At 32.5% G+C, this 21,124-nt stretch overlaps 4 protein-coding genes across 7 annotated transcripts; all 4 read left to right on the top strand.

The window, feature by feature from the left end:
- The first annotated feature begins 915 nt into the window (after window positions 1–915).
- On the top strand, window positions 916–1,677 carry LOC131667809 (serine/threonine-protein phosphatase 6 regulatory ankyrin repeat subunit B-like). Its single transcript, XM_058941517.1, has one exon. The coding sequence runs from the start codon at window positions 916–918 to the stop codon at window positions 1,675–1,677; it is 762 nt and encodes a 253-aa protein (XP_058797500.1).
- Window positions 1,678–2,803: 1,126 nt separating this feature from the next.
- LOC131667898 (ankyrin-1-like) lies at window positions 2,804–4,935 on the top strand. The gene has a single exon (XM_058941658.1). The coding sequence runs from the start codon at window positions 3,085–3,087 to the stop codon at window positions 4,459–4,461; it is 1,377 nt and encodes a 458-aa protein (XP_058797641.1). The 5' UTR covers window positions 2,804–3,084; the 3' UTR covers window positions 4,462–4,935.
- Window positions 4,936–6,169: 1,234 nt separating this feature from the next.
- Window positions 6,170–8,995, top strand: LOC131667897 (ankyrin-2-like). Its single transcript, XM_058941657.1, has 2 exons — window positions 6,170–6,325; window positions 6,503–8,995. The coding sequence occupies exon 2, from the start codon at window positions 6,509–6,511 to the stop codon at window positions 7,943–7,945; it is 1,437 nt and encodes a 478-aa protein (XP_058797640.1). The 5' UTR covers window positions 6,170–6,325; window positions 6,503–6,508; the 3' UTR covers window positions 7,946–8,995.
- A 3,076-nt stretch (window positions 8,996–12,071) lies between these two features.
- On the top strand, window positions 12,072–17,700 carry LOC131667891 (probable RNA helicase armi). 4 transcript variants are annotated; one of them, XM_058941644.1, is made up of 9 exons: window positions 12,139–12,210; window positions 12,309–12,334; window positions 12,438–12,496; window positions 12,670–13,747; window positions 13,832–14,720; window positions 14,803–15,437; window positions 15,635–16,207; window positions 16,329–16,574; window positions 16,906–17,700. In XM_058941644.1, the coding sequence occupies exons 4-9, from the start codon at window positions 12,818–12,820 to the stop codon at window positions 17,227–17,229; spliced, it is 3,597 nt and encodes a 1,198-aa protein (XP_058797627.1). In that variant the 5' UTR covers window positions 12,139–12,210; window positions 12,309–12,334; window positions 12,438–12,496; window positions 12,670–12,817; the 3' UTR covers window positions 17,230–17,700. The 4 variants fall into 4 exon arrangements, with proteins under 4 accessions (XP_058797629.1, XP_058797626.1, XP_058797627.1 ...); XM_058941646.1 differs by lacking the exons at window positions 12,309–12,334; window positions 12,438–12,496 and having other exon boundaries at window positions 12,072–12,210; window positions 12,670–13,256; window positions 13,317–13,747; XM_058941645.1 differs by lacking the exon at window positions 12,438–12,496 and having other exon boundaries at window positions 12,189–12,210.
- Window positions 17,701–21,124: the final 3,424 nt, after the last annotated feature.

Raw genomic sequence — 21,124 nt, 5'->3', positions numbered from 1 at the left:
TCTAGAAAATTTTTACATTAAAACCAAAATAAATTAGTGTCACTGTAAGAAAACTGATGTCATCTCGACTTGAAAAAAATTACGAAACAAAATATTTTATTTATATATAATATAAAAATAAGATAAAAATGTCTCAATTTAAAAGAAACATTTTCATCCAATTTGTCGTAAATTATAATTAAATAATGGTAGCATACCTCTTCAAGCTCGTACTGCATTTTTATTCCGCAGGGTTTAATAAAAAGAATTGAAATAAGATAAATTATTCTCTCTTTGGATCCTGATCATTGGATCTCTTTGGATTCAGTAGATTAATTACGAAAATATTTTATAATTTTGTCTGAACATAAATCTTAATGTGATTATATTTCGATCTGTTTCTTAACGGACATGAAATAATATTGACGGTACTGGTAGGGTTGAGTATAATCTTATTCATCTATTACATAATTTGTGAAAGAATATGCGTCGATAAGTGTCATCGTAAAGATAGTTCCTCATGCGAAAAACAGAGTACCGAGCGTCGAGAAGTTGTTTGACAAACTGTGCCATCCATAAGACAAGTGGGAGTTAATTAAATGGCTCCTGATGCTCAGCAGACTGCATAAAAAGAAGTCACTAAGACGTTCTCATTAACTTTTGTACCATAGCTGCATAAAGGACGACTATGGTATTGTTGTTATTACTTACTTGTTATTGTTATTACAGTTATTGTTACTGTGACAAATGACGTAGGTAATTTTTCAATAAGCTTGCTTAAAAATAATAATAATTTAATGCTTAAAACCGTTAATGTACAGCTGGTTGAAAGGCGCATTGAGTTTGATTATTTTCCAAGATGTCGGGAAAAGTATCCCAATTTGACGGAGAATTACTGTATTATATCAACTTTGCCATGTGAACAAGGCAAAAGAGATGCTGAATGAATATCTTGCCAAATCGTTCGATGAATCGATGAATACATTGTTACATTATGCGGTTTTAGGAAAGAGCGATGAGATCGTGCAATATTTAATAGAGCTCGGAGCTGAAGTTAATTCATTGGGGAAAAATGGCAATACACCTTTCAAGCTAGCTGTTGACCGAATCAAAAAACCGTTTATAGAATTACTGAACGAAAATGACATCGATTTCAGTCTAGAAAGTATACGGGAGGCCTTTGAATTGAAAAATTTGAGTACCAAAATATTTGAACATCTCCTTCGCAGACTACAGACTAAGATACTTGATACTGAATTGTTGGTCGATGAATTGGTGATCGTGGGCTTTGACATAATGCTTTGTGCCAAGTATTTGAGGAATGTCATCGTAATTCGATGCATGTTGCAACGAGGATTCGATGTCAACTCGAAAGATTGTTTTGGAAAGTCAGCATTACAAATTGCATGTACATACGAAGAAGCAGAATTTGTGAAGTTACTAATAGACCACGGAGCCGATGTAAATACTTTGGACCGATGTGGACATGGACCTTTATGGGTTGCCGCGTGTCACAGAAAGAAGAACACAATGATATTTTTGCTGGAAGCCGGCGCCAATCCCAATGTCATAGATGACTTCAACTTGACTGCGATGGCAATGATTTTCAGCCACTTGAATAGTTTACCGATTGCAATGGCGGACGAATGCCTCGGCGTTCTTTTTCATTATGGTACTATTCCTCAACGTATCGACTAACTGTTTCGTATCGGCGTGCTAAATAAAGACTACAAGAAAATCCATATGCTGGTTAATTACTTGGCGATGCTCCGGGAACTTGACAGACCAATAGATGATTCGGATTTATATTACGTTCAAGAACACGTGGCTATTCTAGCATTGGTAGATTCCAGCCACGAATTCCTCAAGAGCGTAGTTTTTAGAAATCTGACGATGTTCAACTTACTCACAGATAGTGTGCACAAGATGAAAATTCACGTGCGTAATAATGGCTTGATGTTAACACTGCAGAAACTTCTTTCTGACGGTGATAAGAACAAGGCTTATCCGTATTTCTACAGTACGCTGAATAGCCGCATTTCAAAAGCCAGACGTGTAGTGGAACTGGAAGATGCGGCGATCCCTGTTCTGAGCAAACTTTTCAATTGTAATTATAATCAGTGCTACTACTTCGCGCGGGACGTTGTTGAGCATTTGAACGAGAAGGATCTCGAACAATTGTGTCGGGTGTAATATTATTTTTATATATACACAATTTGCTCTTTTTCGATGTGACGTTTAATTATTGATATATTCAATAAAATTTTTAATATAGAAATAATTTATATGTCATTTTTGTATTTGTCGGCTCAATTCGTATATACCATTACATTCTTTTGAAATAATCATTGCCATTTGAATTTTAAGACCTACAAAATAAATACCATTGTTGACGTCTTTATTTTTGGTGAGATGTTGTTTGCCTACAAAATTTCTTTCTCATTTTTAATTAAAAAATGATGTCGATTAATCACGTAAGGACTGCATTAAGCGGTAGAATTTATTAAATAGAAACATACGTTAAGTAGCGTGTAAAAATTTGATAAATAGTTAAAGTTGAAAAAAATACGCTGCCTCGGCAAAAATAACCTGATATCAAGTGAGTTGAATTAAAAATAAAATGCGCTTTTTCCGGAAAAATATATCAATCTTTCGTGTAATGAAATGACTGAAGAGCAAGCAAGGTAGAACCGTAAGTAACTTAATCGATTCAAATGAGGTTAATAGTTGTGCAAGGGATAGCTGGTAGAGCCGATGAGGATACGGTAGATTAGTGTTATGCAAACAGATTAGCAACAATCCCATTGGTGAAGTTGGAAGCTGCATAGTCTATATATCGAGTTATAGAGGATGGCCTGATGAGGCAATCAGTAATACTTGAATGAGCGTTGAGTGTTGAGCGTTGAGTATCTTCCAAAGCTTCAAAATGTCAATAGGCCAGTGACAAGTTTATTCATGACTAACATCAAAATCTTGTTTTCTCGATACAGCAACTGTATCTGACTTGAATCGGTGTGTTCTCACTGACAGTTTAGTAGCAATTACTAATTAAATAGACATCGAAATTGACGTTTTTAGACAGCTATTGAAAGTTATACTTTAAAAATGGCCGGAAAAGTGAAGCTGCACTTCGACGATCTGCTGTTAAGATTCATACGAACGGCTCAGAACGAGCAATTCAAAACGCTAAGTAAAGTCCTGATCAGGAATTCGGTTCATTGGAAAACATTGTTACATCACGCTGCACTCTGCGACAATCACGTGATCGCTCGGTATCTGATCGACATGGGACTCGACGTTAATGGATTGGACTCCGACAGCAAAACCCCCCTGATGGTTGCCGTACAAATGTGCAATGCGACAGTTGTCGAGGTTCTATTGGAAGCCAACGCTGACATTCACATTACCAATGCCGCTGGTGAAAGTGTTTTGCGGATGATCTTTCATTCAGAATACTTCAGTACTAAGATCCTCAAAGTGATTCTTCAACGATTAATACTCGATTGTTTTAGTATCAATGAACTGCTGGATAGATTGATTGGCTCGGGATGTTCGATGTACCATGTCACTTTCTTGAGGAATATTGAAATAATGCAGATGCTGATGGACCGCGGCATCGACATCAATTCGAAAGGTTATTTCAAAGATACAGCATTGCATGCCGCTGTCGAGATGAATGATCTAAATATACTCGAGTGGATTCTCGACAAAGGAGGGGACGTCGAGGCTGCCAATGAGTACAGTAAAGTCGCATTATACGACGCCGCGACTGATGGGAAAGTGGATTTGGTGCGCCTGTTGCTGGAGCATGGTGCAAATCCCAATACCAGAAACGCCTATACCGGATATACCCCTCTATTCGCTGTATTTTTATCATCGCTGCACGTACCCAATCAAGACAGTTACGACGAATGTGCTGAACTTCTTCTTCAGCACGGTGCCATTCCCGACAATAACAACGTCGATCACAATACACTTTTCGATTATGCATTGCTAAACTGTGCTTTGAATAAGAAAACCAAGTCCATGGTGTGTCAACTAGCGGTTCTAGACAAACTTGGCAAATGCAGCGCTAAATCCGTTATGGTCTTTAGGTTCAAGGAACATAGCTCGATACTTCTTGAATTAATAGAATTTTACGAATCTTGCAGAAATTTACTCGGGTTTATCGTGTATGGCCACTTGTCGCTATTTAATTTGCTGACTCACAACGAGAGCAAAATGAGGACTTACGCGCGTAACAAACAAATACTCTCGAAAATAGATACCCTATATCCAGTGATTGACGAGGTTTGTCCTTATTACTCCAGATTTCTGAAGAAGCGTTTATTGAAAGCAGTCGATGTGGTGAAACTCGAGGACGCAGCGATCCCCGTTTTTTCCAAACTTGTCAATGCTAATTACAATTTATACTACGATTTGGTAAGAGAAATCATTGGGAATTTGTCTGAACGCGATCTCAAGCAACTATGTCAAGTTTGAGACTCGATATATCTGCGATATAATGTTCGTACATTATACATGTTTTTTTTTCGTATAGTACTTACGAATTTGGAAATAATAAAGAACTACAGTTATTAACTAACAGACAAAATATATAGCTAGATAAATTCGTTTGTTACTTCGATTTATATTGTCGCTGTATGAAAAAGACAATTTGGTGTATTTTAGACGAATCTGTTTGTACTTTTTAATCAAACGAACCGCGTAAAAAACTGTATAGTTTTTGTTTCTCACGATTGTTTGTTAATGTGATCAACAATATCAACAGAAAAATATAAGCTTGATGTTTTTTAATCGATTTTCTTTTGCGAATAGTTGATGGCGAAAGAATTATGATTTCCTTCAACTGGATCTGGTATTTTGTCCGTTTAATTGAAAAAAAAAATTTTTTTATATCTTCTCTTTTTGTGCTCCAGTTTTTATATTAAATTACATATCTGAATTATTATTCATAGTGCAATAATAAATAAGCATCCTATTTCTTAATCCCTTCACAAACCATTATGCTAAGAGTAATCCTATATGAATTTCTTTAATGCAACTCTGCTAAAATATGTCCATCATTGATCTGGAAAATGCTTTAAAAATGAAATGATTGTTTAATAATTCTCAGATGGAAGATGTTTATTTTTTAGTAGCAATTCATTGGCACTTTCAGTTTATTGCATATTTTGATTGTCCTTAATAATGACAATATTCTAATATACATCTTCATTCCAATATTATGGTATACATCTAATATGTAATAAGAATAATCTATTTTATTATTTTTTACATCTATTGAAAGATTCTACAAAACTGAATTACAATACCAAAAATATTCTTAAATATTTTTAAATTCATTGGACCAATTTAAAAACGAAACACGTCTTTTTAACGCATCAAACTAATTACAATGCTCGATGTCGGTGACATTTAATTTTTTTTAAAGTCTAGTGCACTTCATTCCCTCATTACTTTCGTTTCGTTATTCTTTTAATATATTCAGTTTAATGGATAACTAATTCTAAATTTTTATTCGCAAAATGCAGAATTCTACATTATATATATATATACCCTGGATCTCTGAAATACGCTTTAGCTGATCAAATAGATTATCGGTAAATAAAATAAATATCTGTTGAAAAATTATGAAATAATTTCAAAAAGCACGGACTGTTTCGTCGTAATAACTTTCGGATTTTGTTTACGTTCCGCTCCCGAATAAGCTGAAATTACTTCATAACATTTTATCAAAATAACCTATGGAATTATATTTTCTTCGTCATTGTCGATTTCGTTTATTCGAATTAGCTACGCTTCCGTGCAAAATAATAATTTTCAATTAATATTTATATCTAAATATCAGCATTGTTCTTCTCGTAATCCCGCATAAAAATTATCAACTTATATTCAGCTTTACTGATTAATCAATTTATAATAAATTCATGCCAACTAGACTAATACGAACACTTGTCGAACTATTAATTGCCTTCATTTACTTTATATACATTCTACAGTCATGTTTTGAGCTAAGGCTTAGCCCCAGAATTAAAATTAGCATTTTTCTCCACGGCGACGCACAAAAAAATCACCCGATGAACTGTTTATTAATTAAGAGACACGGAATCGATTTTTGGGGATATTTGGGGAATAACTTGAACGATCTGCTCCGAGTAGAGTTGATATCGTAAACACTTTCTCTTATTCTCTCCTATTATTCGGCTGTATACGTACACAGCTGGTAGCAGCACAACACCATTCAGTTCGCCTTTAGAACTTTAACTTGTAAGTCGTCGTTAGTATTTCCGAGCAGCAACCGTGAATTTGTGGTACGTCGCAACAATACCGTCAATACAACATCGTAAGTTGAGAATATTTAATTGAAATACTTTTTTATAACGGGCTTTGCAATACTTTAAAGTGATAGAATTGATGATAGCCAGAGTGTACATTGTATCGATGCAAATTAATTTTTGTAAAAAGCTACGAGGAAGACAGATATTGCAGACGATGTAAACAGCTACATATTTACTTTCAGTCAACAATGGTCCAAGTACAGTCAGTGATATTCGACGCTAAACTACTCGATCACATTCAATGCGGTCGAACTGACAAGGCCAAAGCAATAATCAATGAAGATCTGGCCAAAGCATCCGACAGTTCGAGAACTTTGCTACATTATGCGGTTGAAAGTATTCATGACAACGAAGCAATAGTTCGACATTTGTTGGCGCTAGGCTGCGCAGTCGATCCCTCGGAGAAGGATACGGGTGATACTCCTCTCATGATGGCCGTTCGAAAAGGCAATGCAGCAGTAGTTAATGTTTTGTTGGAAGCCAATGCCAACATTGACGTTGTCAATATCGATAATAGGAGTGCTTTGGAGATGTGTTTTGATACAGATGAACACGGCGATATTATAGCAGCCTTTTTTCGTCAAATCCGGAAGAACGTCACTTCGACGGAGCAGCTGGTTGATAGATTACTCAAAGTTAGGTGTACTTTGGTCCAAGCCACATATTCGGGGGACGTTCGAGTGTTGAATTGTATGTTGAAACGCGGAATCGATATCGATTCTCGAGGACATAGTCAGCAGACAGCATTACAGGTTGCTGCTAAACTGAACGATTTGACTTTGGTAAAGTGGCTCGTCGACAATGGTGCCGACGTTAATACTTCTAATGAAGTTGGTTGTAATGCATTGTTCGAAGCCACGTGGAATAGGAACACTGACATGGTAAGGTATTTACTGGAGCACGGTGCTGAAAGTACCTGCGCGAACGGTTTGAGCGAGAATTTCATACCACTGCGCGCAGTTTTTTATACCGTGGGCTGGGAAGCAGAAAAGATACGGGAAGAAGATCAATTGGACGAGTGTACTATCCTTCTCCTCCAGCACGGTGGCGTTCCAGAACGTGGGGAAGTGGGGTATAATCACGTTAAACCGTTTGATTTGACTTCTGACAGTCGCAGCGACAATCGGAAGAGAATGGTGGTCGCTCACTTGGCACTGATCGACATGCTCGGTATGCCTGTGGCCAAGTCACTAGAGCACATCGGCGATGAAGTCGGTCCCCAGATATTCGCCGATGTTCAACAATATTATCATCTGTGCCAGGAGATGCTCAAGATCCGCATTTTTCGGTCTTCGACGCTGTTCGACTTGCTAAACGTCAGCGATTACAAGATGGGAATGTATGCGCGCAACGAGCAGTTCGTTATCGAGGTGGAAGAGGCTTGTTCAAAACATAATATGAGTAAATTGTACTCGTACTACTATACTATACTAATGAAACGCATTGCCAAAGCCTCTCGTCTAGTCCAACTAGAAAACAGAGCCATTGGAGTGCTCAGCGATATTTTTCAGAAAAATTACAACGAATCTTACATCGCTGCGAGAACAGTCACCAATTATTTAAATGAGTCTGATCTCGAGGATTTGGGGCGAGTGACTCGCGACCGTTTCGACGTTCGGATCTGAAGAAAATAAATATGAATAATAAAATATAATCCATGTTTATATTTATGAATAAGAGTGATTTCAAGTTTAGATTTGTTTATGTATCAACTTTCTTTATAATCTTATTTAATTTTTATGTACACTTCATTAATTTTAATAAAATTTAGGACAAAAAATACCAATTGTATTACTATTTTATCATGTGTGCGCACAACTGAGAAATACATAGGTAGAATAATCTGTGTTCTGTATTTTTAGCATAGTGTTGCCTCCTTACGTCAGAAAGATCCCCATGTGTGACACAAGGGAAGGTGAAAATATGAGAAACTTCTCTTGAATCACACGTTAGTCGTCAATAACTGAATCATATCACATTTGATCAAGTTGATGCACCAATGGACGCTGGATCTTGACAAACACCTTGCCAAAGCATTCGCGATGACTCAGATGCGCTGCTGTATCACGTAGTTACGTGAAACAATCGCTCGTCAATTGGTTAAATTGGAAGAAGAAGAAGAAAGGAACAAGTGCTTTTATATTTGAGCAATTCCATTATTCGAAAGCATTGTTCATAGCGTTACTCGAGAATGTAAAAGCGAAAAGTATTACAGTAGAAAAAGTGGTTATAAATTTGATCTCGTTGATTGCAAGGTACATCATGTCGTATTGTTATGAAGTTTTGAAGCTCTTACTCGAGCATTCGTCGATTAACGTGAATTGGAGAAAGTCCTGGTAGACGAACGGCATTTACATATACTTGTTAAATTGAACAAATTGTAATTATCGAAGCTGTTAACGGGGGAAAAAAATTCAATACTGTAAAATCCTAGTATAAATGTTACGCGCAAAGAACGAATATAACTTAATAAATTATTATCATTAAGCTCACATGTCAGGTGCTGTTATTCTCACGCATTTATCCACTCTAAATGTGTACAATAAGTATATATTTAGGTAAAAAGTCGTAGGACCAAATTCTTTTCTATACAGTATTGTGTAAATGTACGTGAAAACCTGATCCAATATTCATATTTATATTTTATGTAAGAAATTTTCGATTAAGTTTTATCGCTTTACAATAAAAACGTTTTTAATATCCAAAATATTTTGCAAAATCTCATGTTTAAACTACCTTTATCAATTTGTAAATCTAACACTAGTATAAACATTTTTAATCATTGGTTTCATATTATTATAAGTTGAAAGATGAAAAAATAAATAAAAGAATTCAAGCAAAGTCTACTTAAAATTCACACTTTAGCTTATTTAAACAATACAATACATATTTTTAATTATTTATTATACTGTGTATACAGATGAAAAAAATAAATTACTTTTAAAAATTGAATAATTATAATATTTATTTTCAAAATGTCGAATTCAAATAAGATTAATACAATAACATTTCTTACATTATTTGTGACTTTTCTTTTAATTTATATCTCAATAATATTGTTTTACTCAAAGTATCAAAAACAAATAGAACTAGATAATTGAATAAATTTTCTATGAACCACTATTGTATTAGAGGAAGTAATAAAAAATCTTACAATCTACGAGACCTCGCATATAACCTTCGTTTTCCTAAGTGTAAAAGGTTCATAAGTTTATTGTATTCTTTTTTTTGTTCAGAATTATTAAATCGGAATTTTCTTTGGAATTATTCGCTCCGGATAGTATTTATAGTTGTTGATTCAGATTCTTGTTTACTGTTATTATCATTTTTTGAAACAAGTAGTTTTTTGAATCGATGGTAGTAGTTCAAAGTGTACCATATATTTTTGTATTTGTATTATCAAAGGTTCTGGAACATATAGAGTTCCGTTACCAAGTTTGTTTTAGAGAATCAACATTCTTTTAGTTGGTAATAAGTATTTAAAAAATTTCAAATTATCTTAATCTTTTAAATAACTTTATAATAGCTACATTCCAAATCCATTCTACCAAATCAATTAAATAAATTAATCATAAAAATCAAAGTTGATATTTATCAAATAAATTAATTAATTTGAATAAATTAATAAATTAGATATTTATTAATTCATACGATAAAACGTCCTTATAAATAGATTTATTCATAATTTTTTTTCATCAGTTTTGCGGTAAAAGCATTAATTATTACGGAAGTTCTATTTCAGTAACACATGCATTTTTTATCTCGTTTATGCAAAATGTGTTTATAATTATGTCGTTATACTACGAAAAAAGTCAATTTAGTCCCTTCTCTAAGGTTCTCTTCTTCAATAAGTTAACTAATGCTTGATAACACAAAAAAGTAATTTTTAAACTAATTTTGTAAATTTAGTCATTAAGTTTGACATTACTAAAATATATTTGTCATCTTATAATATCACTGTTTATTGATATTCTTACCAAATCACCCTAGAGACATAATGTTGGGATTAAACGGTCGGGGATTATGGTAAGATAAGTAAATTTGACTGTCCACTAATCCGGTCCATGTAAGCTGGCAATATGTACCATCAGTATGAAATATCAAACAAAAGTTCTTTAAGTTTCTAATAGTGACTTTTGTTCCGAGTAAAAATTCACGTCTCTTTGAATCTACAAAAAAATATTTACAGCTATAAGCTATAAGTGTGATCGATGAAAAATCGATTATGTTAGATATATTCTTTAATGCACAAGTTACATAGATCAAAATAGCTAGAGCCAACAACACATGCATAAATGAGATTATTTTTTGCATTAAGCCATTAAACTTTAAAACATTTTGTAATAATATCAATGATTATGCATTGCAATTACTTTACTTTACATTTGGGATCATTTTTAATAAGGGATAATTCGGAGAGAAATGATCGTATATAAAAAAAGGAAATTATAGTTTCAAATTTCTAGTTAACTCTATGCTGTAAAATTTTTTAGCATAGTCGGTTTTCCAGTAGTCATCGAAAAACCAACGAAAAAAATTTTTTTTAACTTTTTTTATCTTTAAAATGGTCTGTGAACTTCAAAAAAATTTTTTCTATCGTGCCACTTTGAAATTTTTTTAGGTAATTGAATCAGCTTTGATATGCTTCTCTAAAGAGCTCCGTATGATGGTTTGGTTTAGAGTTATGGTCGATCAAAGCAAAAAAATCCATTGCGATTTTGATCGACAATCCAACCGAAAATTTAATTTCGAATATATAATTTTTTTGGAAACATTGTTTTTGCATTTTTTACTACAGGTGAAAACAGTAAAAATTATGGTAATAAAGTATTACATACATGAAAAAAAAAATTTTTTTTTCTGAAACATTTTTTACGTATACTTTTTTCCCGGTAGTTTTTGTCTTTAAGTATAGAATTTACTTATTATTGATATTAAAAAAAAAAAATATTTTAAAGTTGAAAAAATTAAGAAAAATTAAAAAATTGCTTTTTACGGTGATTTTTGCGTGTTGCGCAAATTTGAAGCTTTTTTCCGATCTAAACTAGGTATTTGTTATTTCATTCAGTCTTATATAATTAAATTAGCTTATTCTTGTACCATGCGAATTCGTTTTACAGTCATAAATAATTAACTTTCGTTGTATGTACTGATATAACTAGAGCGGATGTGATGAACAGCGGATGTGCGGAGCGGGAGCGAAATTAGACGACCGAAAGGCTCTATTCTGTGGTTTATGATCGAGCGCTCTTTTTCTTTCGTTGATCGACTTGGGGACCCTGATCGTTACTCGTATTTTGGAATCCTAACAATGCCCATTATTGTCCATCGCGCCAAGTATTCTATGAACTTAGCCACCACCATTCGCTAGACTTTTTCTTTTTGCTCTCTCTCTTCAGAATTCAGAATTTTCGTAAAGCGAGAACGAAAATTATGAGGTCTGAAGTCAACTGCTAAAAACTTTTTGACAATATTGCTCAACCATTGAACCATGGAGACTACATAGTCTCCATACTTTCTATGCGCCCAACCCTGGTAACATCCGCTGAACAATGGACGACAATATGCAGCGCTAGCAGCGGTGAATAGTAAAAACTTATAGCAGCATGCTTAAGAGTGCCGGCCGGCAAAAAAACCTTTTTTCACGCACACACTGGAAGGTATACACATATATGTATATGTGTATACATACCTTGCGGCCTTTCCTTTGTTTGATTCAATTATAATAATATGTATATATAATATGATTCAGTACGTTTTCTTTCTATTTTTGGAGTAATATACGGTGGTCGGACGTAACGGAGCCATTAACACGTGGTTGCAACTGATTAATATTCTATTAATTAGCAGAATTAAAAGTCATATAATATCAGCATAAATAAACTCCAAGGTAATGTCATTTCATAAAAATCATTCTTTTTAAAGAATATTATTTACCGAATTTTATTTTAGCTTAATTTAATGTTTATTCTTCATACTTCTTTGTAGGTTATTTCTTTTTTATCACTTTTAAGGTTAGCTAGTTTTACATTTTCAAATTGCTCCTAAAGGCTAAAGTCAATATTATTAAAATTTTTATTTAACTTTTATTTAACTATAAAATTTATACATTTATAGTCTTCAAATATATCCTGAACTAACTGAATAAACGAATTCTTTGAAAGAAACAAAAAGAGGTCAGTGATAAGTGTTAAATTACAAAAGTTTCTAACTAAAAAATTAAAAATGATATGGAAATTAAATATTAGTGATTATTATTGAAATTTGTAGCGATAGCATAAATATTGTTATATTTTTCATTAAAAATTTTAATATTTCATACAACAATATTAATTACCATAATTTTCAGGTTCTGATTCTGATAATTCTGATTATACATTTTAAAAAAATGTATATTTTGATAAAACACTATTGATTGCAGTTTATAATCTAAGTGTATTATGAAATAATACTTAGAAAAGTATATTGTAAATCAGTTACAAAGTCATAGAATAAAAATGATTTCTCTTATCGAGTATGTCTCGAATAAATTATTCAACAACGAAAATTCCTGTGATAACATTGTAGTACCAGATAAGCTAGAAGAATTGTTAGCAAAAATAGATGATGCTAAGCAGATTAATGAAGAAATTGATGAGCCTCAACTAAATAATATTGAAGATGAAGAAGGATGTTTCTACAAGACTGGTACTGTAACTGTATTGAAACAAGATTATGTACTTATAGATGATGATCATATCTGTGAAACAAAATATGTGATTCCTACTGATCTTAAAGAAGGAGATCAAGTTTATTATATGGCTTACAAAAAGGACAAAAATGATGACTTGAAAGTACGTAAAATTATTTACAAAATTGAATCAGTCTGGGAAGATGAGGAAAAGCCAGTGCATAATATTCCTAAGTCAGATTTGAACCACGAATTAAACAATACAGGTGATGAGATTGATTTTGAAGTACCACCTTACACTATAACTAAAAATAATCAAATTTTAGAAAAGAAGGGAATGAATAAAAGGATAATTGTTGGCAAAGTTAATGAAAGAAAAGGCAGAGAAATTTCCTTAGAAGATAATACTTGTATTAATTTGGACAATGTCAGTGCTGAGTTTGTACCTGTAATTGGTGATTGGGTAAAATTAGAATGTTTAGTTGAAGTCAATGAAGATGTTCCTAATTTCCAAGGGGAAATATTAGAAATTGAAGAGATGAAACCATTAAGATCACTGCAAAAATTGGGGAAAGTGACAGAATATGATGAAGAAACATCATCTGGATTGATTGAAAATACTATTGTTTTTGTAAAAACTGTTTGTTTAGCTGGTTACATACCATGTATAGGAGATAAAGTTGTAGTCCATTGTATTGAAAGTGATCAAAGAATAGGCAAACATTGGAGAGCTTTGGAAGTAGTTCCTATGGAAGATGTAAGTAATAAATTTATTATCTTTAAATTTGATAGTGATTTTGGTAAAAAAATATTTTATATAATAATTTTATGCCATTTGTAGGTATCAACTAGATATGAAACTTCAACTGTAAAACATAAACCACAATTACCAGCAGATGAGCTTGATGAATTAATCAGAGATAAAGAAAGTATAGAAATAACTAACAATATTAAAATTACTTTGGATGCTAAAACAGAACAAGAAGTTACTGTTACTGTAAAAAACAATGGAAATTTTAAACAAATAATAAACAGGTGTTCTTTCCTGTGTAAGAAATCAGAATCTCAATTGACCTTATTGTTTCCTAGTGACAATGAAATTCAAGAATTGAAACCTTCGGATTCAACAACTTACAGATTCAAGTGTAAAGCGCGATTTGTAGGAGTTTCTGAAGAGCTGGTTATTTTTAAATTCAAAAACTTCAAAATCGGTCGTATTTTTTCTATCACTGTTAACAGCATAAATCCAAACAAAGTCATCTCACCAGAATCAAGTAGTGCTTATGCTAACAACAACAATCAAAGATCAGTAATACCTCGAGTATTTGAAGATGGCATGTATATTAGAGGCATGAAACCATACAGGACAGCCAAGTTTATAACAATGCGACCCACAACTTGGAAAATACCTGAAATCCTTTGGACAGCTATAAATAAAATAATTCAAGAAAGGAAAACACATTCAGAGGCAGAATTCATCTTGGCAGACAGAGTACCATGCCTTTATCAGCATTTAAATATAGACAATTATAAGCAACGCTTTGACTATTTACTTTATCTGGAAGAAATAGCACAAATTCTTGACATGAGGAGGTTTGATATGGCTACTGCTGTCATGCATAGAAGTGGAGAATTTCTCGTCTTGAACGTACCTGGACTTGCAGAAAAGCGACCTTCATTGATTATTGGAGATAGAGTTATTGTATCTTTCAAATGGGATGAAACTAACGGTTAGTACAAAAAATTCACATAAATGATTTGTTCATGAATAATGAGTAAATCGATTTTTACACCTATAATAAATTTTTATAGGTCAAAAATGTTATGAAGGTTACATTCACAAGATTAAAAGTTCAGATGTATTTTTAAAATTCAATCAAACTTTCCATGAAAGTTATCACGGAGAAGATTGTCAAGTAAGCTTCAAAGGCTCAACAACAGTACTTCAAAGATGTCATACTGCTATTGGTATGGCAATGAATAGATTAGGTCCAGATTTTCTGTTTCCAAAAAAAGTCGTTCAAAAAGAACCACAATTCAATTTTGTTGAAGCAGAAGAAGATACCACTGATATTGAGAATAATGAAGCTCAAAACATGCAGAAAATTCAAGAAATCCATGCAGATACCTCACTGGATAATGATGAGCGGGTCAAAGCAGTGGAAGCAATTCTTAGTCGTAAAAGAATAGACTGGTTCACGGAAAATTTAAATGTTTATCAAAAATTGGCTGTGAAAAATATTCTAAAAGGTGTTGCTCGTCCACTACCTTATGTGATATTTGGACCTCCAGGAACTGGGAAAACTATTACTGTTTGTGAATCAATTTTGCAAATTCTATTTACTATGAATGATAGTAGAATCTTAGTTGCTACTCCTTCAAACAGCTCAGCTAATCTTATTGCTGAGCGATTACTGAAGAGTAAAAGGCTTCAGCCTGGTGATTTGGTTAGTGAATTTCATTTAACGAAAATGAATTATTATGAATCTATATGAAAAAAACTATAATGATTTTTCTTATTAAACCTTGAGCAAGAGTGTTAGAAACAAAAATACAATTAAAAGCAGTTTTATAAAAATAAAATAATATTAATATTAATATTTTTACTAGTCAAAACAAAAAAATTCATTTTGTATTTTTGTAGGTTCGTCTAGTTGCTCATCATTATCTTGAAAGTGACCAAATACCCGAAAATTTGATACCATACTGTGCGACCGCTGATATTGCAGCAGAAGGCAGCAGAGCGGACGTCAATCTACGTGATTATCGCGGTTACCAAAAGAACGTAACTTTGAGCGTTCTCTGTCGATCTCGTATCATAGTAGGCACATGTTCAGCCATAGGTATTCTTTACAACATGGGATGTAAACCAGGACACTTCACTCATGTGATCATAGACGAAGCTGGTCAAGCCACGGAGCCCGAGATCATGATTCCGTTGATTCTTGCACATACAAGTACGACGCAAATCATATTAGCTGGTGATCCCAAACAATTGGGTCCAGTTAATCAAAGTCGATTGGCTGGTTACTTTGGCTTAAATGATAGCTTCCTTGTTAGATTGCTGCAACAGTTTCCTTATCAGAGAGATCCTGTAGGTTTTGAAACTGGATACGATCCGCGACTAATTACCAAGCTGCTCATGAATTATAGAAGCTTGCCTGAATTGCTAGATCTACCTAACAAACTTTTTTACGAGGCTGAATTAATACCTCAGGTATTCATTTTGATTTTTAAGCCGAACATTTTACATTCAAATCCTTTACCCTTAAATTAATAATTCGTGTGTCTATAACTTTATGTCATTCTAAGCTGATCATTCTTCTGTTTTATAAAAGGTCCATGAAACTGAAAGCGCAGAAGCTGAACTGTTGGAAACTTTATCAGACATGCTACCTAAAAGATTAGGAACTCCATTGCCAATAGTATTCCATGCAGTTGATGGAAAAAATATGCAAGACCAAGACAGTCCCAGCTGGTACAATCCTGAAGAAGCTACTCAAGTCTACATCTATTTATTAGATTTGTACAATCGTGGCCTTTCGCCCAATGACATTGGAATTATCACACCCTACTCAAAACAGGTACATATAATCTTAGACTGTATACTTTAAAAAATACCACGTTCATTTTATACTAAAAATGTTTAAATTTATCTTTTATGTTATGGTGATAATAACGTATTGATTTGAAAAAATTAAATTTTGGTATAGAAAATAATTTTAGTTCAAATATTTTTTGGAGTTTTAAGTTCTTGATCTTTGAATAAATGATATTTATATTATAGATTTAGATATACTTATATTATAAATATAATTTATAAAAGAAAAAGTGTTTTCATGTAAATATAATATCTAAAAAAATTCGATTGTAAATAATTGACGATATATGTTACCAATACTTTAATATTTATAGGTCTTCAGAATCAAAAGTCTACTCGCAGAACTGGATCTTGAGATTCCAAAAGTTGGGAGCGTTGAAGAATTCCAGGGCCAAGAAAGAAAAGTGATAATCTTATCAACCGTTAGGACCGCAGAAGATAAAATCCGAGATGATATCCGACACGCTCTCGGATTTGTTGCAGCTCGAGAACGTTTAAATGTTGCTATCACACGTGCACGTTCTTTACTCATTATTGTTGGTAATCCAAACTTATTACAGCAAGACGTCTACTGGCGAAGTGTCTTGGAATACTGTAAATCACGGAATGCGTATGTTACTAATAAGATTGCTAAATAACTTAGTAAATCTTTACTTTTCGTGATCTCAATAATGTGCACAGAGATTAGTATTACAAATTGATATTTTTATTATTATTAATATCATTAATTTCAGTTGAGCAAATTGTTTTTGTACTTTATTCAAAATCGTACTTTTGGTTTTAATTTTAATTTTTTATGAATCACGTTATCTTTTTATTGATTATTAGATTTTTTTATTACGTTATCTTTTTGTTTATTATATTTTTTACTAGGCTCTATAGATTTTTTTCATTGAGCTGATAACATTATTGATTTAGTTAATTTTAATATGCAATTAAACGATTTATACATATTTACTTGATATGACGCATGACAGTAATCGTTCGAAAAAAATTTTACAAAATACTTAACCAAAACATAACTTTTTAAGTTTACGTTAACCAAATATTATTTAGGAGTACAATTTATGTTCCTTATAAACGGGCACATAGAAAATGAAATTCACATTTTTATTTAAAGTATTATTAGCATGAAAACATTATTTATAAAACATTTATTTAGTTTATTAAGAGGAATATTTCCTTGTACCTTTATGCTTGTTGAACTTTATTTATTTTTTTATATGGAAAGATGATTATACTCAAATAAAGAATATTTATTCAAATAATTATTAAGTATTGTTATTTTTACAAATAAAATAAGACGTCTATTTTTTAATAAATATAGACGCAAACTAAAACATATTCAAGAATCTAATTATAATTTAATTATTTTATAGAGAATATTTATTCCATGATTATATTTTCTTTCGAGTTTCTAAAATGCAAAGATATACAGTTTATTTAGATAAATTTTGTACATGCATGAAAATAGTAATATTGTTTAAATTTCTTTGATGTTCACGGAAGTCATACGATTGCATCCGTTTTATTGCATAGCGATTGATCGCAACCGTTTAATTTCAAAAATTAACTCAAAGAATATTCCCTATAAATAACTTTTGGTTGATTTGATTGATACAATTATCGTGAATCGTATACTTTTTTATCACAAGGTAAATTATGTTTATTAATAAAACCTTCATAAGATAAAAAAAATATTATGCAAGATAGTGTTATTTAGGTTGATAACAACATTGTGATAACAACGTTGTGAAGAATTGCGAGAGCTATATGTCGATTTTTTTCTCATAGGTAAATATGGCGCTTGTGATATATAATATACGCGATTTAGGTGAATACGGACTTTTTACATAAGAAGCATTATGAACAGAATAGTTAATTAAGAATAAGACAAACATGTAGATGCAAGCCCTAATTTAAATTATTCGCTTCCTTTTTTTCTTTGTTTTTCTTCATTCTCTTGAAAATTATGGATTCAGAATCGCAAACCATATACGATCGGATTTGATCTTTCTCGTTTAATTTTTACTTATAAATTATTCTATTTTAATCTTATATGTACCAATTGTATAAAAGATATCGCAATATAGGCCAATCAGAGTTAAGCATTTTTTTAACTATACTAACATGTAAACAAAATATAAATAGTACACGTAATTATCAATTTGAATTACTTTTTTTATACTTAGGACATCTTTGACTTCATGTTAATTTTTCATCCTGAAATATAACTAATAACCGTTTAGCTGGAAACAAAAAAAATCAACTTTATTTTCCAACTAAGCTATTTATATACGTATATAGGATTATATTTTGTTTCATTCGTTAATACACAGGTTAGAAAATGTAGCTTCTAACTTTTACATTTTTTGCTGCCCTTATTACGTCGAGAAACTTCACGTTTCTTAGATTTATTTCATTATGAACGAAACTATTTCTATTATCATTGACAATAAAATATAAATAAAAAGATATTTGTTCAAAGAAAGTTGACATAAGAAAATAAAAATTAATTTAAGATATTTATTTTTTGCATTTCAATTTTACAAATTTTTATTTTTTTTGACTTCTTAATGATAGTTGAATTTCTATTGCAAATGTTGAATTCACGAGAACAACACAATTTTTTATTTTAAACAAACAAATACCATAGTTTGTGAAAAACAAATATTAGGTTGATTTATTTTTCAATCATAACAAACAGACATTTTCACAACAAAACTAAACATTTTAAGTCTTAATCTTGGTCTTTTTTCCGCTGACTGCCAACGCCACATGCGCATAGTATCCACGATCTGTCGATCTCGATCTCATACCAGTGCTCAGGCCCTCGCCACATATGCGCATACGCGCTCGTACATACGAGGGCGTACAAACGCGTACAAATCGCTAAAAATTTTGATAGTGCCAACAACAGAAAGTTACTACTATTCCTCGCATGCCCCAAACGAACACACTTACTCCTGGAACAAACGTATCATCACGCTATATTATTGAAGGTTATGATTCGTTTGTTCCGGGAGCAAGTGTGTTCGTTTGGGGCATGCGAAGAATAATAGTAACTTTCTGTTGTTGGCACTATCAAAATTTTTAGCGATTTGTACGCATTTGAATTGTGGCGCATCGGAGTCCTTAGGTACCCACAGCCATTAAAACGAAACGAAACGAAACGATTTGTACGCAATTGTACGCCCTTGTACGCGCGCGTATGCGCATATGTGGCGAGGGCCTCATATAATACTAAATTTGGCATAATGCATAAAGATACAGCCACATGTGCGTGTTCAGAGGCGTTCAAACGCGTACAACAGCGTAAAAATCACTAAAAGTGCTTAGTTATATTTTATAATGCCAACTCATATAAAAAAAGTCTCTATATTAGTTTTGAGTCAAATTATAAAAACGAATATATTGCTTTGATTGAATATAACCTAATACGACCTTCTCAAATGAATAAAATGACTATTTACATCGGAGTTGATCTTAAAACTGCTTTGCAATATAATTAGTAGTCATTTTATTAATTTTAGAGGGTCGTATCAGGTTATATTAAATTAAAGCGGTATATTCGTTTTGATTATTCGAGACAAAACTGACATAGTGACTTTTCTATATAAGGCATGGAGATATAAGGTGACATAAGATATAACTAAGCACTGCTAGTGATTTTTACGCGCATAAGTAGCCGTACTTTAAGAGAGAGAATAAGGCACGCTGCCCGGTGGAAGTCCCGTAGCGATTGTAGCGAATAAAGTAGTGTGTGCTATATTACCTACCCTATGAGCTGCCGTCGCAGTTGCCGCCGCCGACCACCGGTTGCACGTGTTTTTCTGTTGTGCTCCCTCTTTTGATTCGGTCTCTCAAGTAAACAACGCTAACTCCTTTTTCATCGAATACGAAGTGATTTATGTGGAAATCTTATTTCGTCTCTCTTTTTATTTTGACAGTGTGACGTGTGGAAGGCGCGACCGGCAGCTAATCTATTTAATCGCACGTGGTTTAACTCAATGACACACGGTATTCGTATTAAAAGAAAGCTAGACCGAGGTAAGGTATAATTTCAAATATGTATAAATGAATTTATATCTAACAAAAGACAGCTATCGTAGTTTTTGTATAATAATAAGTATTCATAAACTTTTATGGAGGTTAGTTTTCTCCAATGTTTTCATTCAAGCTACAATTCTTACGTTTGATAAGACAGAGTGTCAAATTGAATATTTATCTTTGCTTTATGTTACGATAGGGTCATTTTAGAATTCGATTTGATTGGCTTATATCACAAAACAATGTAGACACTTTTTAGAATGGCCTATCAATATTTTCTTCAAAACATATATTGAATGAACTGATAATAGAACTGATAATATGTATGTGAAATGAACGCAATCGAATTTCAAATTTTGTTCATAGTTTGAACAATTAGATTTTATGCATGAAACTAGCAACTGTGTCAATATTCACAAAATTTCCTTGAATTTCCGGTAGTATAATTTATTTCCTATTTAACATTTGTTTATGAGTGAGGGA

Source organism: Phymastichus coffea, unplaced genomic scaffold (genome assembly GCF_024137745.1).
Source record: "Phymastichus coffea isolate CEN01 unplaced genomic scaffold, Cenicafe_Pcof_1.1 PCOF00071, whole genome shotgun sequence".
NCBI lineage: Eukaryota > Metazoa > Arthropoda > Insecta > Hymenoptera > Eulophidae > Phymastichus > Phymastichus coffea.
The sequence above is the reverse complement of the archived record's forward strand: the minus strand, read 5'-3'. Positions and strand labels throughout refer to the sequence as shown.

Coding starts and splice junctions, on each gene's coding strand:
- LOC131667809 (XM_058941517.1), top strand. CDS start 916: ATGCTGAATGAATATCTTGCCAAATCGTTCGATGAATCGATGAATACA.
- LOC131667898 (XM_058941658.1), top strand. CDS start 3,085: ATGGCCGGAAAAGTGAAGCTGCACTTCGACGATCTGCTGTTAAGATTC.
- LOC131667897 (XM_058941657.1), top strand. CDS start 6,509: ATGGTCCAAGTACAGTCAGTGATATTCGACGCTAAACTACTCGATCAC.
- LOC131667891 (XM_058941643.1), top strand. CDS start 12,818: ATGATTTCTCTTATCGAGTATGTCTCGAATAAATTATTCAACAACGAA. Junction 13,748..13,831: donor AAGTAGTTCCTATGGAAGAT/GTAAGTAATAAA, acceptor TGCCATTTGTAG/GTATCAACTAGATATGAAAC. Junction 16,575..16,905: donor TCACACCCTACTCAAAACAG/GTACATATAATC, acceptor TAATATTTATAG/GTCTTCAGAATCAAAAGTCT.